Here is a 15,400-nt window from a genome sequence, read left to right as displayed (position 1 = left end):
GTGGGACCATGAAGGACCAGAGACAGGAAGTACGTGATAATAGTAATTGTTATAAATTGTTGAGTGCTGGCTTCTTCATGAACGTGCCCTCTTTCAGTCCTTGGGGCAATCCTATGAGGGAATGTATTAATTTCCTGGGGACGCTGTAACAAATTAGCACCAACTTGGTGGCCTAAAACACCAGGAATTTATTCCCTCATAGTTCTGGAAGCCAAGGTGTTGGCAGGGCTGCCCACCCTCCGGAGGCTGTAGGGGAGAATTCCCTTCCCTGCCTCTCCCTTGGCTTGTGGGGCTGCTGAATTGCATGCTTTGCCCTGGTCTTCACATGGCCTTCTCCTATGCATCTCAGATCTCCTTCAGCCTTTTGCTGATACAGACACTTGTCCTTGGATTTAGGGTCTGCCCAGATAATCAAGGATTATCCCATCTTGAGATCCCCTGCCTGGCTACATTTGCAACGACCCTTTTTCCAAATAAGGCTATATCTTTAGGGAGGGGGCCACTATTCAACCCACTACAGAGTAATAGAATCATCATCTCTAGTTTACCAATAAGAACACTGATGCTCAGAGAGGTTGAGAGAACTTCCTAAGGCCACACAGCCTGCGGATGGCAGAGGTGGGCTCCAGAGCCATTGCTCTTTGCAGTGCTCTGTATTTCATAACAATACTAATGATGGCAAACTCACAAATAGCACTTACGTACATTAATTCAGTTCTCTCAAAAACCCTATGAAGAGGCAGATGTTACCATAATCTGCACAATCTGCATTTTAGAGATGAGGAAACTGAGGAACAGAGAGGTTGGTTAAATTTCCCTGGGCAACACAGCCAGTGACTTGCCGAACCAGGCTGAAACCCAGACATGTTGGCTCAGTCTCTGTTCTCATCCACTCACATCTCCCTCACAGGTTCCTCCACTGACATGAAAGGTCACTGTACAGCCATTGTTAGACATGTTTTCAGTGATGGCCTGGGAGTTTTAAGAGGGGCTCTGAAATATGGGTCCCTAAGATCTAGTGGGTGAGACAGACTGTAAGCAAGATTGTAGATCCCTGGGACTTGTACAAACCCCCAGGGCAAGTAGCATTCTTCTGTGACTCCGGAGGGTGGGAACTCTGGGCAAACTTCCCCTTTCTTCGGTTTTGTACTTCTCTGCTGATGGCAAAGGTGCCCTGTGGGTCAGCCAGGCTAGCAGCTGTTCTCTCTCTCTTCCTCGCTCTCCTCCTCACCTTTTCCCATGTCCAATTAGTGCCTGTGGATTTGCCTCCTTGTTTCCTGTGTCCTCCCTTCCCTTTATACCTCACTCTTATATTAGTGGTCATACCTCATTATCCCTCCTAGGGATGGGAATAGCTTCCCATCTGAACTCTCCAGAGTACTCTATGCTTGCTCTGGCTGCCTGCAGAGTGATCTTGCTACAACACTCACCTGGATAAAGACCACTGTGCCCTCCCATGCCAGTCAACCCCTTCTCCATTATTCTCCTCTTCTCCCATGCCATTCCAAAAACTTACCTTCTCTCTCCTTTGTGCTCATCCTAAATGCCTGGATTGCCATTCATCCAACAAATCTTTGTTGATTGCCTTCTCTGTGTCAGGTGCCAGGGAAACAGATGCGAACAGGGCAGCCATGTTCTCTGTTCTCGGGGAACTTCCATTTGGGTGGGAGTGTCAACTAAATGAACTCAGGAAAGCAAATAAAGCAATAAATAATTATGATAAAAGGTATGAAGGGAAGACACAAGGAGCGAGAGAGAACAACATAGTGGGTGGGGTGGGGGGTCCATTAGGGTGGTCAGAAAGGGTGCTGAGGAGGTGCCAGAAGGTTCTTGTGTTTACTGAGCTAGGTAATTCAGTGCTTAATAAACGAGCAAATCCATTAGCAGTCTCAGTTTTGCTCTTCAGATAAGTAAGTCAAATAAATCCATACTCCAAGTGGGGATGAATTCCCTTTTTTTCTCAAATACTTGACAAAAGATAAACGTCTCAGAGACTCTGCTAATGAATTCTGCTATTTTTCTCCTTGGTCTTATCTTGAGTGTAGATGTCTCCACATTGCTTCCCTTCCAACCCCTTTTGGAAGGTTCTGATTTTTACAGTTGTTCTGAGGTGGCCCTCTTGTCTCTGAATGTGTGCAGGGCTGATGGGACTGTTGGGGACACTGCAAAGACAACCTCTGAGTGGGAATAGGACAGACCTGTCTGCATCTTCCCAACTTAGAAACACCTCGGACTCCTGAGTCCCTGTCTGTGTCCTCCAAGCACCATTTTTCTGGACCGCTGGCTTGTTATGGGAGCGTTACCAGGGAATTCTGGATTACAGGCCCTGGAATCCTAATTAAATCAAATCAGTGAAATCAGGAGGAAGAGAGACTCACGGGTATCTTTAGGGAAAACAAAGACCAAATTCCCCACATGAAGAGAATAACGTGGCATTTGAACAGGAGCCTAGAATTCCTATAAGACTGCGTGGAAGCTGACATTTCAGAAGCCAGACTCCCTTCCCCCCCAGAATCCTCAGCATTGGATTCACTCTCATGACGTCACCCCAAAGGCTTATGTTGGCAAGATCAAGAATAGGACATAACCGGTGACATTGTGTTAACAGATTAGTTCTCTTGCATAATTTCTTATGCCTGACCCTAATTCCTTCTTGATGGGCATTTGGCGGATATTGCTCACCCTGGCCTCTTGGGAAGCTGCTCGGAAGCTGTGTCTTGTATACATAGGCCTTGGGGTCCATTAGATGTTTGCTAGCCCCTGAGAAATGGTTGAGTTGAGTTTAGTGCACATTTACTGAGTATCTTTGCAGTGCCAGGCCCTGCGGGGCTGGAGTGGGGACACAGAGATGAAAGACACAGTCCCCGCCCAGGAGATGCCCTGATGAAATGGGGAGAGGAGGAGGAGTCCGTGCCATGTGGCTCCGCCTGGGGCGGGGGGGGGGGTGCCTTCCTGTGGGAGATGGCATCTGCGATGGGCCGAATAATGCCTCCCCACAAATGCATGGCCACCTGGATCCCAGACTGTGACCTTATTTGGAAATAGGGTCTTTCAAGATGTAATTAAGGTGAGGATCAAGACGAGATCCTGCTAGTTTAGGGTGGGCCCTAAGTCCAAGAAGAGACAGAAGAGGACACACTTGGAAGAAGGCCATGTGATCCTGGAGGCAGATTCTGGGGTGATGGAGCTCGAAGGTAAAGAATGACAGTTTGTCTGATAATGAAGCTCTTCTTTGCACCCAGAGCAGCCCATATGCTCCAGCGATGTTTAGGGCCCATTCACTTGTGTATCTGCTCATTCATCCTGCAAACGGGTCAGCACCGTCTGTGTGCCAAGTACTGACTGAACTTGGCCTAGAGGTTCATAGGGACCAAGACTCTGTGGGCTCCCATGAAGAGCTCCCCTTCCAGTTCCGGTAACAAGTCTCTACAGTGCTACAAAGTGGAAGGAGTTGGAACAAAGGGAGGGAGGGGGCAGGGTGTAGAAAGGTTGGAGAAGGCTCCACGGAAGAGGTGAAGGCCGAGTAAGAGTTCAGTAGGCAGGGCAGGGAAAGGCATCATGGCCGAGGGAATAGCGTGTTGGAGTGAGGCAGGGTTGTGTCAGTCAGACATCCTGAGAAGGACAAAGAGTAAGACCCGTCACAGTCCTTGTCCTCTGGGACCCTGCAGATTTTTGTTATAGGCGGCGAAGGTAAATTCAGCCACTTTCTTCTTGCGGACGCTGTTTTCTCTTCTGGCTCCTCTCCTGCTCACTGGTTTATGTTGGGACAGTGTGTTTGACGTTTTTGTTAGTGTTTTCTTGCTTAGCTCTTACTCCACTTCATTTTTGCCCCTTCCCTTGTTGCCTGTTGAGATGATCAGTCAGGCTATCTGACATTTTTTACTTAAAATGTTTCAGTTTAACCGCTGCCGGCTAAATATACTTTGACCTCAGCTCTGGACTGGTTCTCTACTCAAACAGTGAGATGAAGAGATGAAGGAAGCCTCGTGCCAAAACCTTCTCTCTCTTTCTTTTTGGACTGAGATTATCCTCAGCAGATTGGAAAGCACCCGTTATGGCCCGAGGGGCGTTTTGCAACCCAGTTCAGATATGGGGTTTGGCCGGGCGGATGCCCAGGTATGTGAATGCACCTGCCACGGTGTCTTACCTGACGCACGAAGCTGGCCCGCCATGTGTGTCCGAATGTGTCCGGCCCCGGTGCCATCTTCATAAACTCAAGGGGACAGTTTACTTAGTTCTTCTGTGCCCCAGCGAGACTTGGACAAGCTCCGAGTAGCCACAGACTCGGGCGGCTTATTACATTTTGGATTTAGACGAAGGGGAAGGAAAGTGGAGACATTAGCAAGTCTCTGACAGAAGGAATTTTGGAGGCCGCAGAAGGAGTTTATGGATGGCAAGACTCCCACTTCCAATTCCAGGCAAATGGGACCCTCTGGGATAAGCTCTCACCCTCCAGGCTTGACCTCGGTGGGCCATACTACTTCTTCCCCAGGGTGGGAAAGGGGAAGGGGAGAAGGACACAGGGATCCCTGAGCAGAGGATCTGAGGTGCTTACAGCAGGGACTATCCACAGTGACGTGGGAGTTTGAGATGGAGAGGGGAGCAGAAAAGGCAGGGCCACAGACAGGCGGCTGCTGGTGGCAAAGGCCCTGGGGGCTGGAGAAGGGATTGGGGGCTCTATGCAAAGGTCTCTGGGAAGCTGTAAAGTCATTTTAAGCAGGAGAGGAATATGAGCAGGGCTGTGTTTTAAAAAGATTAGCCTGGCTGTTGTTCAAGGAAGGATCAGAGGTGGGCAGGAGTAGAAGCAGCAAGGGCCACTTAGGAGGCTGGCCAGTGATGACAGCGCAGTGAAGACGGGGGGACCGAGGTGTCTGCGGTCCCTGACATGGACGCAGTGAGGAGTGGCATCTCTGAGCAGAGACCCGAGGGAGGGAAGGGGGGAAGCCCGCGGGTGCGGCATCTGGGCCAAGCGCGTTGCAGTACAGGGCACGGTGCGTGTGACACAGATGTGCGAGCCCAGAGGCCAGTGTGGCCGACGCTGGGTGGGGGGACTCATTGGGAGGTGAGAGCAGAAGGGGAACAGCGTGAGGGGGGGAGCAATCTTGCAGGTCTCTGGAAGGCATCGGAGAAAGCTGGGAAGGCTTTGGAGAGGGTTTTTTTTTTTTTTTAATTAAAAAAATGTTTTATTACCTTTTTTTACTTTATTATTATTTTTTAAAATTTTATTTATTTATTTGACAGAGAGAGACACAGCGAGAGAGGGAACACAAGCAGGGGGCGTGGGGAGAGGGAGAAGCAGGCTTCCCGCGAAGCAGGGAGCCCAGCACGGGGCTCGATCTCATGACGCTGGGATCATGATTTGAGCCAAAGGCAGATGCTTAACGACTGAGCCACCCAGGTGCCCCTACTTTTTTTTACTTTAATTCCAGTATAAGCTCTGGAGAGTTTTCAACAGGGGAGTGACCTCTTCTGACTTATATGTTTGTGAAAGACGCCCCAAGCCGCTGGGTGGAGAGAGATCTGGGGGCGATTCGTGGTGGAAGCCGAGATGGGTGCAGATGATGCATGATGGCAGTTTGGACCAGAGTAAGAGCCGCGGCTGGGGGGGCGGCTGGCGGGGGGGGGGGGGGCGACTGGGGGGGGCCCGCCCTAACCGAACCGAGTGGGTGGTGAGGGAGAAGAGCCAAGAGCGGCGGCGTCCAAGGCTTCGGGCCCAAGAAGGTGGGATACAGGTGTTTCCCTCTGCCAGGCTGGGGAAGCCTACTACGGGAGGAGTCGGTTTGGTGAGGAAAAAGTGACCGGGAACATGTCGACTTTGAGGTATTTGACATCCACTTGGAAACATGGAGCGAGCAGTGGAGTCTGGAAGTGGAGAACAGTGGGGAGTCGGCAGCGCGGCAGGAAGGAAAAGCCATGCACGAGGGGGCTTGCTCTCCACAACCCCCACCCCAGATGCACAAAAGACCTAAGGGCTGAGCCCTGGAGGGGGTGGTGGGCACCACCATTTACTAGTTGGGAAAGAAAGAGACAAGAATGAAGTGCAGGGAGTAGGAAGAGAGGGTGAGCGGTATCCCAGAAGCAGAGTGAGGAAGGCCTTTCAAGATGGAGGGAGGGTCATCTGTGTGGTAGGCTGCTGACTGGTCGAGTCAGCTGAGAAATCAAAATGCACTGCGTTTTAGGCACTGGAGGTGTCACTGGTTACCTATTGCAGGGAGAGGTGGGCTCGAGAGCCTGAACAGAGAGGTTCAAAGAGAATAGGTTGTAGTAAGAGGCCAGCCAACCGCTGAGGTGACAGCATCCAGGATGAGGAGCAGGGGCTGACAATCTGGGCAGGGTGTCTAGACCATAGCCACATGGTCTGGGGAGCAGGGCAGAGCTTTGGACCCCAGCAGGAGAAACTGAAGTGCAAAGAATATAAATTGGGAAGAAAGGAAAAGTCCAGAACATGAACCTGGAGAGCTGGGTGGCGAGGAAGGCTCCAGCTTGAGGGCACTCTGGTGCCAGGCTCAGGGTTGTGAGACTCATTCTAGATGCTTCCATTGCTGGAGAGAAGACTGCCAGGTGATTATAATGTGCCACCATCTTCCGTTTATTCCTGAGCGTGGGACTGAGCCAGCTTGGGAGGCACTTTGAGACCAAGAGGGCTGTGGGGGTATTCAGCTCTGGCATGGAGAGGGCAATAATTGCTGGGATCTCTGAAGGAATTTGTTGGCTTTCCTCAGAAGAATGATTCTCATAACATTTACCAAAATGAAAATCCTGATTAATTCTGCAGGTTTATAGCTCCCCAGAGGCTGGAGAAAAACATCATTTGGCACAAGAAACAAACTTTATTCTGGCTGCATAGATAATTTTGCAAACACTAGATACTGCATTGCACACATTATCCTGGAATTCCAATTCACTACATCCATAGAAGGCAAAGAAAACGGTCATGGCCAATTTCTCACACTGACACCTGGGCCCTGTGCTTCCAGGGACGCCTTTTGTTCTGGATTTCCACGATGCCCTGGGCAGATGTGGTTTTGGTCAGTCCAGCAGTTCTTTTCTTTGGGAAACTGCTTCTATCTCATGATGTGCAGTTTGGATGCGCTGTCAATGATAATAGTCAACCTGACCTCTTCCTGTAGGGACGTGCTCCGGGATTACACAGTTGTAGTAGCTCAAGCCCTGGAAATAGTGATTGGCTCAAGAGGAAGGCATGGAATTAAGAAACGGCCAATTAGGATTATTTTCAGGGTTAATATATAGATAATGGTGAAGTTCTGTCTTGAAGATGCAACTTCAGAAAACATTGAGTCTGAGTTTATCAGTTGCCATTGTCTTCATACTTTGTGGATAAAGAAGCTTGTTTGTAGCATGAAGTCTAACAGAGATGAGGTAGAGAAGGAGGGTAAGTGGGGGGAGGAGGGGAGAGACAGAGGGAGACAGGGTGGAAGTGTGGAGAGCCAGAGAGATACAGGGCGTTCTGTCAACAATATGCCTGGTTCCAGGCCTCCAGGCTCTGGAACTTTTGGTCCTGTGGGCACTCCCTGCATCCTTTTGGGGTTACGCTCCTTTGAGTTGGGTTTCTATCTCTTACAACAGAAAGCATCTTGACTAAGACCCATGGTTTCTCGACAACTTCATGGGAAGGTGGGGGTGTGGGGTATGCACTGGAGAGTGAGGAAGGCGTGGTCAAAGAGTTTGTGAGGCAGCTGTCCCTGGGATGTCCAGGTGTCTGTCTCGGGGTCGTAGCAGTCAAAGGAGGCCAAGTCCTCGATGCTGCAGTCCGTGGTCAGCCGCCGCCCGCCCGTCACATAGAGCTTGTTCCCCATCACCGTGGCCCCGTGGTGCATCCTCCGGTCTTTCATGTCCGCACACTTGACAAATTTGTTGGACTGAGGGTCATAAGCAAGAATCCTCCTTGTGTAACCTGAAAACCAATGGCATACCAGCAAGCTCAGCATTGCTCATTTGGGACTGGAAGTCTGCAGTCTGGAAACATGTCTGATCTTTGCCATTGCCCAGTACAAAGGCTGGACTCTGAACTGAGGTGTAGAATGTTTTGGTAACCTGCCCAAGGTCCAGTGTGTGGCAGAGCTGGGGTTTAGACTCAGATCTGTCTGATTCTGGCCCCTGAATCCTTAACCTCAAGTTAAGGCAGCATTAGATTGGGAGAAGCCTCTGGATTCTAGCAGCTTTCTCTGTCTCATTGGCTTTTTCATCTCTCTCACATGCCCCTCTCCCCCCAAGAGCCTTAACAGTCCAGCAAAGGAGCCTTGGGAATTCAGGAACCGTTCCCACAACGGCCTTATCTGGTCCCCACCACTTCCCACTTTCAGGATCCCCGTTTTACAGATGTGCAAACAGAGGCACAGAAAAAGATTCATAACTCGCCAAAGAGTATACAGCCAGTGACAGAGTCAGGATTTGAACCCAGGTTTGACCCTAAAATCAGTCCTCTTAACCAAGACACTATACTGCAATCGCAGAGAAATGATCCATTAGTGACTAATATTATTAACAGTAGCAAACATTTTTTGAGTCTTTGCCAGGTATCTGGGATAGTGCTAAGTGCTTTCGATATGCGAGCACATTTTATTATCACAACAATTCCGTGAAATAGGTATTATTTCATTCCTTGTTTACAGATGAAGACAGGGAGAAACTTCTGGATGAGAAAAGAACTTTGTCAAGTCATCCACACTCCCCTAGTTGGATGGATGTGCTCTTAAAAACACTGTTTTGTAGAACAACATCTGTCTATTAGTGACCCTTTTTCCATGGGAGATGCCAAGTTTGTGTCCAGCCTAGCGATCCTCTGTTCAAACTCACCTCCTACGATAACAATCCGTTCCCCAAGCACCACTGCAGGGGCACATACATTCTTGATCATTCTCGTCTCCATTTTGAACCATGTGTTTCTGGAAATGTGATAAACCTGAGGGAGAAATACGATCATGGTGCTGCATTTTAAAGTGATAATTTTTAAAAGATAGAAGTAGTATTTAAGAGATTGAAATAGGATTCTTTTTCTTTTCACTTTTTATAATGTAGGCAGGTGTATTATTATCAATAAAATGTAATTAAATAACAGAAAGTATGTATTACTAGAAATTGGTCTTTATGTGACCCCCATGAGATCCTTGGTTCTGTCTCTATAGAATGGACCAAGAGTTACTAACGCATTGAGGTATGTGTTTGCTTACCTTGCTCGGAACATTTTTTTCTTTTAATGGGAAATGGAGCAACTTGGGTATTCATAAAACCAATGATTTTTCAATCATTTCTATTTCCGGCTCATGTTTAAATTTCTAAATGTTCCAGTGTATCAGAGAGGGCTTTAGAGCCAAGAATACATTTGGGGCTAAGTGAGGAAGGCTTTTGAACAGTTCATGCCTGAAAATCATTAGAATCATAGAGGAAGTATGAGAAAAGAGAACGAGCAAAGAGTTGGGGCAGGGCTTCTTGGCCATGGTCTGAAATAGTCACAAAGCATGATTCCCAGAACATGTCCCCTTCAGTTTAAATAAAGTTCAAATATCAAATATAAATTAGTTCATTACTAGCAAAATTTAGCATGAGAGATTTAGGATGGACTTCATATAAGAAAAGAAGGGGCAAAACATTTATTTACCAAAGAAAATGGCAATTCTTTCTATATAAAATTTAATTGCTACTGTATGAAGGACTCTATTTTTTATAATTTTACCAAATTTGATCTTCACAACCATCCTATGAAGTAGGTACCATTACTTGCCCACATCTTTCACATTAGATCATTGAGGCTCAGAGAGGTTAAGTGACATGCCCAAAGTCACACAGCTAGATGGAATGGAAGAGCTGGTCTGGTTGAGCCCAGAGTCCAAGTTCTTAACCACTGTACTCCTGACTCTGCCTGAGGCTGTATAGGGGTGGCCTTTTTTGTTGGAGCGGTTTGAGACTGGAGACCTCTTGAGGTCTCTCCATTCTTGAAGTTGGTGAAGCCTAGACGAGGCCATGTGCTAGAGATGGGGGCAATCTCAATGGCTGTTAAGCCTCACTGTTTCATCTGAAAATACATAGATGACACTAGAAAGTGGGATCCTTGGAGTAAAAGTAAACACTGAATGAGTAATTGCCTCCTGGCTTTCTGTTCTTTGTCAGCAAACTTGGAGTATGGTTTTAAAGATAGATTAAACATCTGCACACAATCCTCGTAATGCCCCCAGAGAGGTTGGGGCAAGGATAACAAAGATGGTGCTTGACCAGTGGAGGAAGTGATGCTTTGTTATGATGAAGGATTTGCTCAATGCCATCCAGAAACAGAGGGAGAAAAAAGGCCAGGGAGAAAGGTACACATACACACATAAATTGCACAGTGACACCACTGTTCAATAGTTCCTAAAAGAATGCATGCATGCAGAAGAACCATCCTGTAAAGAAAACTGAATCTATGCCAGAAAATCCGACCTACTCCATCAAGCAACCCCCAAGCTTTGATCTCATGCTATAGTTGAATGAGTAAAATTACTGTTTCAAAGCTAAGGCTAAGTAGACAAGAAAAGCTTACATGAATGCTTTTCCCCTTTTCCCCTTCTCACCACTGCAGCGTAAGAGGATTACTCACATGTTAGTGGGTTTTTTTCTGCCTTTGCAAGCATCTTGTTTGATGGTACTGTGCATTTCTTGATATGCCAGCTTAAAAGCTTTTCTGAGCTTTGTATTTATTCTTAGGAAATCAATAAAAATTTTGCAATGTGAAGTCGTTAGCATATTTGTTGACTTCATTTTGAAAAGTATTTTTTTTTAAAGAGGGAGGGGTTCTAGCTTTACATAGGAGCCCTTTGTTACAACTGCATTGTGTGGCCAGAGCTTGGTGGGGAGCAGAACACGTCTCTTTTGGCTCAAATAAATGAGCGGGATTTGGAATAGAATCCAAATCTGCCTAGATGGTCAGAGAAGAGCTGAAAATATGGGCTGGGGAAGTGAAGGCATTAACAAACAAGGATTAAATTGAAGCTTGTTACTTTTCTCCATCTCCACTGGCACCAACTTAGCCCAAGCCACCTGGCTGGACCTCTAGAACAGTCCCCCAACTCTCCTCCCTTTGTTCACTCAGGCCCCACCAATCCCTTCTCTATAAGGCATCCAGAGGAACTCCTAAAAATGCAAATTTGATGACTTCAGCTACCCTGTTACTCTCAGGCTATAACCCCAATTACTTGACAAGGTCTAGAAAGCCTGCCAGGTCAGCCTCATCTCCACAAACACCCACCCCCCGAGAATGTTCCAGAATTTCTGTAGTAGGGGCTCAGGGGCAGCAGTCTGGGTGGAGGGGTCACTCAGGGCAGCTTGAGAAGGGGGCTGATGGAGACCACGTGGGGACTAACCCCTCCCCCCCAGCTCGGCTTAGGCATACCACCTTTATGCCTCCCCGCTTTGTGTTGCAGCTACACGGTCAGGCTGTCAGTCCCTCCAGGTGATGGGCTATGCCCCTTTCTGCTCCAGAGCCTTCGGTCCAGCTGTTCCCTTACCCAGGAACACCACCTCAACAGAGGACTCTGCCTCTGCTCAGAGAGGCTTCTTGCCCCTGTCTCCATCCAAGTCATGTCCTTCTATCTTCCCAGTGATTCTCCCTCTTCATTTACCCATCTTCTCTCTTCTCTTGCCTCCCTGTTGACGTCGGTGGAAACCAACCTCGAAAGTTCACACCATCCCTGATTCCCTCTAGACTGGTTTAGGGCACGCTCCGTGCTCTTAAAGCCCCCCTCCAGTCAGCACCTGAATTGCAATTGTCCTGAAGCTCCTGGAGGGTAAGTGCATGTTCCTGCTCATGCCTGTGTCCCCAGGGCTCTTATCAGGGCTGGGGCTCAAGATAGCTCTTGTCAATGAACAAAGCAATGACCAGGGATCTCCTGCATCATCTTTAAAGACAGGCTCATTATTCAAGTTTTTCATATCATTACGTGAGCTGCAGAGATTGGAACTTGCATAAAATGCTTAATATTTTGAAATTTTGGTCTCTATTAATAACACTTCTCAGAGAGCTTGCTAGTGATATTAGCATCTACCTATCATTTAAGGTCAAGGTTCCCTAACCTGGCTACTCCTTAGAAACTCCTGGAGATGTCTGTAACAAGTATATGTCAGGACCCCACACAAAGAGATTTTGATTCAGCTGATCTGAGGTTGGGTTCCCAGGAACTTGGTAACAGACTGTGGACCAAAGCTTGGGAATCCTCTTCTAAGGTCTTGCTGAATTGGGTTAGAGGCGTCTGCAGAATTCCTATAGAACTTCACTATCTGACATTCAATGTGTTCTAGCTTGAACTTTTATTTTTTATTTTTTTTGAAGTTTTAGACATACTAATGTTATTCCTCAAATAAAGATAAGCTCTTTGTGGACAGGGGTTGTATCTGACATTCCTTTGTATGTGTTAATCTTACACAACAAAAATTCATAAATGGATAAAGTCTTGCTGAATTTAAACTTCCTTCTTTCCTTCCTCCCTTCCATCTTTCCTCCCTCCTTTATGTTTCCTCTGCAAATGATAATGTGTGTCATATGTATGGGTGCATGCACTCACGCATGCATGTATCCATGTATGTGTACGCGCACACATGTATATGCATGTGTGTGCACACACATGTACACGTATGTGCGTGCACGCATGACGTGTGCATGCATGGGTGTACACTCATGCACTTCCATGATGGGAGAGACCAGCCATTTACCTGGATAAGGCGTACAGGATTCTGCATGATGTCCTCTCCCCCAAAGAGGTAGAGTCTTTGGTCTTTCACAGCAACCGCAGGGTGGAGAACCCCCACCGGCATGCTGGCCATACTCTCCCAGATGTTGAAGATGCTGTTGTATCTCTCCATGGAGCCCATGACCTCCTGCCCTTCTCCAATGCCCCCAATGGAGAAGATGAAGTTCTTATGGGCAGTGCTTCTGTGGGAGTAGCGGGCCACCAGCATGGGCTGTCCCAGCCTCCACTGGTTAAGCTTCAGGGAGTAGATGTAGACATTGTGGCTGGGCACGTTCTTCCCTGCCCCGACAGCCATGCCTCCCAGCACATAGATGCTACGGTGCAAGGTGATGGCTGAGGCCTTGTACAGCCGGTTCGGGAGTTTGGCAAGGTTCTGCCACTGGTTGGTCTGTCTGTTGTACAGCAGAACATCCCTGGTGGTCTGCTGGTTGTCCTTCCTCCCACCCAAGAGGATGAGGAAATCTTGGTAAGAGGTTCTTGGGGGGACATGCCATGGAGGATGGAGGTCTGGGGCACTGGTGGTGCTGTACGTGGCAAACATCTGCCTCTTGGCCATCTCCAGGATGGTCTGGCACGAGGGCGAGGACTGCAGGAGGGCATCATTGGCGATGAAGTGGTGGAAGAAGGCCGGGTGGATGTACTGAAGCCTGACCTGCTTGAACAGCTCCTGCAAGTGTCGTTTCCGGGCCTGAAGGTCATGCTTGATCCAAACCATGAGGGCCTCGAACACCTTCTCCTCCTCCCCGCAGAGCCCATCATCCCCCAGGTAGTCTCTCAATTCCAAGGCACAGAGCTCCTTCAGGTCAGCCGAGGCAGCCACCTCTGTGAAGCACGTCAGGGCCACCTCCCTGGCTTTCTTCTTGAGGGTCTCACAACTTAAGATTTCAGAGAGTCGCATCATGCCCAGGCAGTTGTTGGGGGTCAGCTGGCTCTGGAGGTAGGAGGAGCAGGCCTCCAGCAGCTTGGGGTACTGCAGCATGGAGGCTGCCTCCATCAAAGGCAGGGCATTCTCAGCCGTGATGTGCACCTCCCCAGTGTACACATACGAGATGATCTGCTCCAGAGTCGCAGAGTCGATGCCTTTCAGCTGGACTTTGGCCTCGCTTCTCTCCCGGAAGTTGCTGCAGAACATGGCCCGGAAGTAGGGGCTGCTGGAGGCCAGCACACTTCGGTGGCAGGGGACCTCACAGGTCCCGGTACAAAGGCTCACATCAGTCAGCATCCTGTTTTGCCTGAAGCCATTGAGCTGCCTCAATAAGTCAGAGGAGAAGTCGTGGTCTTTGAAGAGCAGCCCATCTGGCAACTCCTTGTCCATCCTACAAGGAGGGGGAGAGGTCCCAAGGGGAAGCATGTGCTGAAGGGTTTAGCTGTGGTGTCTCCAAGACTCAGAGCACCTATGTCCATTCACTAAGATGCTCGTGGATATTGCCAAGAAGGTTGCTTAGTGAAGATTGGAAAGAGAGGCCACCTATACCCCAGACCTCACAGCCAACACCTCTCTTTTTGGTTATGATTACTCCCAAAGGTAACAAGCAAAGAGCATCTTCAGATAATCTGAGAAGAAAAAAAAAAGAACCACCAACATTGTTGGAAGTTACCTGATGGTCAGGGGCTGAAGCAAGGTGACAGTCCATGCATTTGACCAGCCCAAATCCGTGAGCCTTGCTCCAGCTTCTCAGCATATGTTATTTAGTAAACTCGTGTAAGCATCTTTCTGGCTGTTAGTCATTCCCCCAGGAGTCATTCTAGGGGCGTGGCCCTCTGGTAACGAGACAGTACTGAAGGATGAAAATGGGCCTTTGCAATTTATTTTTTAAAACATGATTTTACAGAGTCTTTGGGGTTTTGTTTTGGAGATGTGACAAAGAGAAAGCAGAGACCAAACAATACTCTGGGCAGGGTTTCCTGATGACACCCGGCAGTCTACCTGTAGAAGAATTAAGCATTAGAGATCTTTACCTTGGTTTGCCGCGGTGACATCCACTGATGCCTGGTCCGGCTGGTCCCTCCGGAGAGCCTCCACCTCGGGCTCCAAGTAAAACAATAAACCTAGGCCTTTCCTTCAGTTGGCAAATGATTTGTCTTGGGAGAGTTCTGGATTTGTTTATGCGAACGGTGCTTTCGCAGTTTTCTAGAACTTCGGGAAAGAAGCACTGGGCAAGGAGACAGTGTATACATTCCAGGGCTAAGAATAGTTGCATATGTACTTTCCACTGTTATGACATGTGACTCTCCAGTTGCCTTTTGCAGCAACCCAAGGGCCTGCGGGGCCAGCGCATGCCCACATGCCTTGTTTCCTTGGCAAGTGTTTACATGGGCATAAATAGATCTGGAGGAACAGCTTCTCTTCGAGAAGACTTTGCTGCCCACTTGGACACATCTCAGGTCCCTTGTCCTAAAAGTGCCTGGGAATTCTAGATGTTTGTAAACAGGTTGCTGTGACCTGGGACAGTCACTGAAGACAGTTCTGGGCAAGTTGAAGGTGATGGATGGTCTTAGGGAGGCTGGGACATGGGCCCGAGGGTTCTGTTCGGTGGGGTCTCTATTTCCCACTGTCTGGGGGCAAGATCGTTGGAGAGGGTTGTGATTTCTGCCTGCAGTCTCCGAGGGGATGAAGTCTATAACAAAAGTTGTTTTTAATATTTGTGGAGCACCGCAGAGTT

General features: G+C 48.4%; 1 protein-coding gene across 1 annotated transcript; it reads right to left on the bottom strand.

The window, feature by feature from the left end:
• Nucleotides 1-7,485: 7,485 nt before the first annotated feature.
• On the bottom strand, nucleotides 7,486-14,884 carry KLHL38 (kelch like family member 38). Its single transcript, XM_045895937.3, has 4 exons — nucleotides 14,697-14,884; nucleotides 12,700-14,291; nucleotides 8,818-8,923; nucleotides 7,486-7,915 (listed from the first exon to the last, which is right to left on the bottom strand). Exons 2-4 carry the CDS (start codon nucleotides 14,086-14,088, stop codon nucleotides 7,626-7,628), a joined length of 1,785 nt encoding a protein of 594 aa, XP_045751893.1. The 5' UTR covers nucleotides 14,089-14,291; nucleotides 14,697-14,884; the 3' UTR covers nucleotides 7,486-7,625.
• Nucleotides 14,885-15,400: the final 516 nt, after the last annotated feature.

Source organism: Mirounga angustirostris, unplaced genomic scaffold, assembly GCF_029215605.1.
Source record: "Mirounga angustirostris isolate CCGP_5_RB_7025 unplaced genomic scaffold, mMirAng1.0.hap1 SCAF_4, whole genome shotgun sequence".
Taxonomy (NCBI): Eukaryota; Metazoa; Chordata; class Mammalia; order Carnivora; family Phocidae; genus Mirounga; species Mirounga angustirostris.
The sequence above is the reverse complement of the archived record's forward strand: the minus strand, read 5'-3'. Positions and strand labels throughout refer to the sequence as shown.

Coding starts and splice junctions, on each gene's coding strand:
- KLHL38 (XM_045895937.3), bottom strand. CDS start 14,088: ATGCTTCCCCTTGGGACCTCTCCCCCTCCTTGTAGGATGGACAAGGAG. Junction 8,924..12,699: donor ATCCTGTACGCCTTATCCAG/GTAAATGGCTGG, acceptor TTTCTCCCTCAG/GTTTATCACATTTCCAGAAA. Junction 7,916..8,817: donor ACGGATTGTTATCGTAGGAG/GTGAGTTTGAAC, acceptor ATTGGTTTTCAG/GTTACACAAGGAGGATTCTT.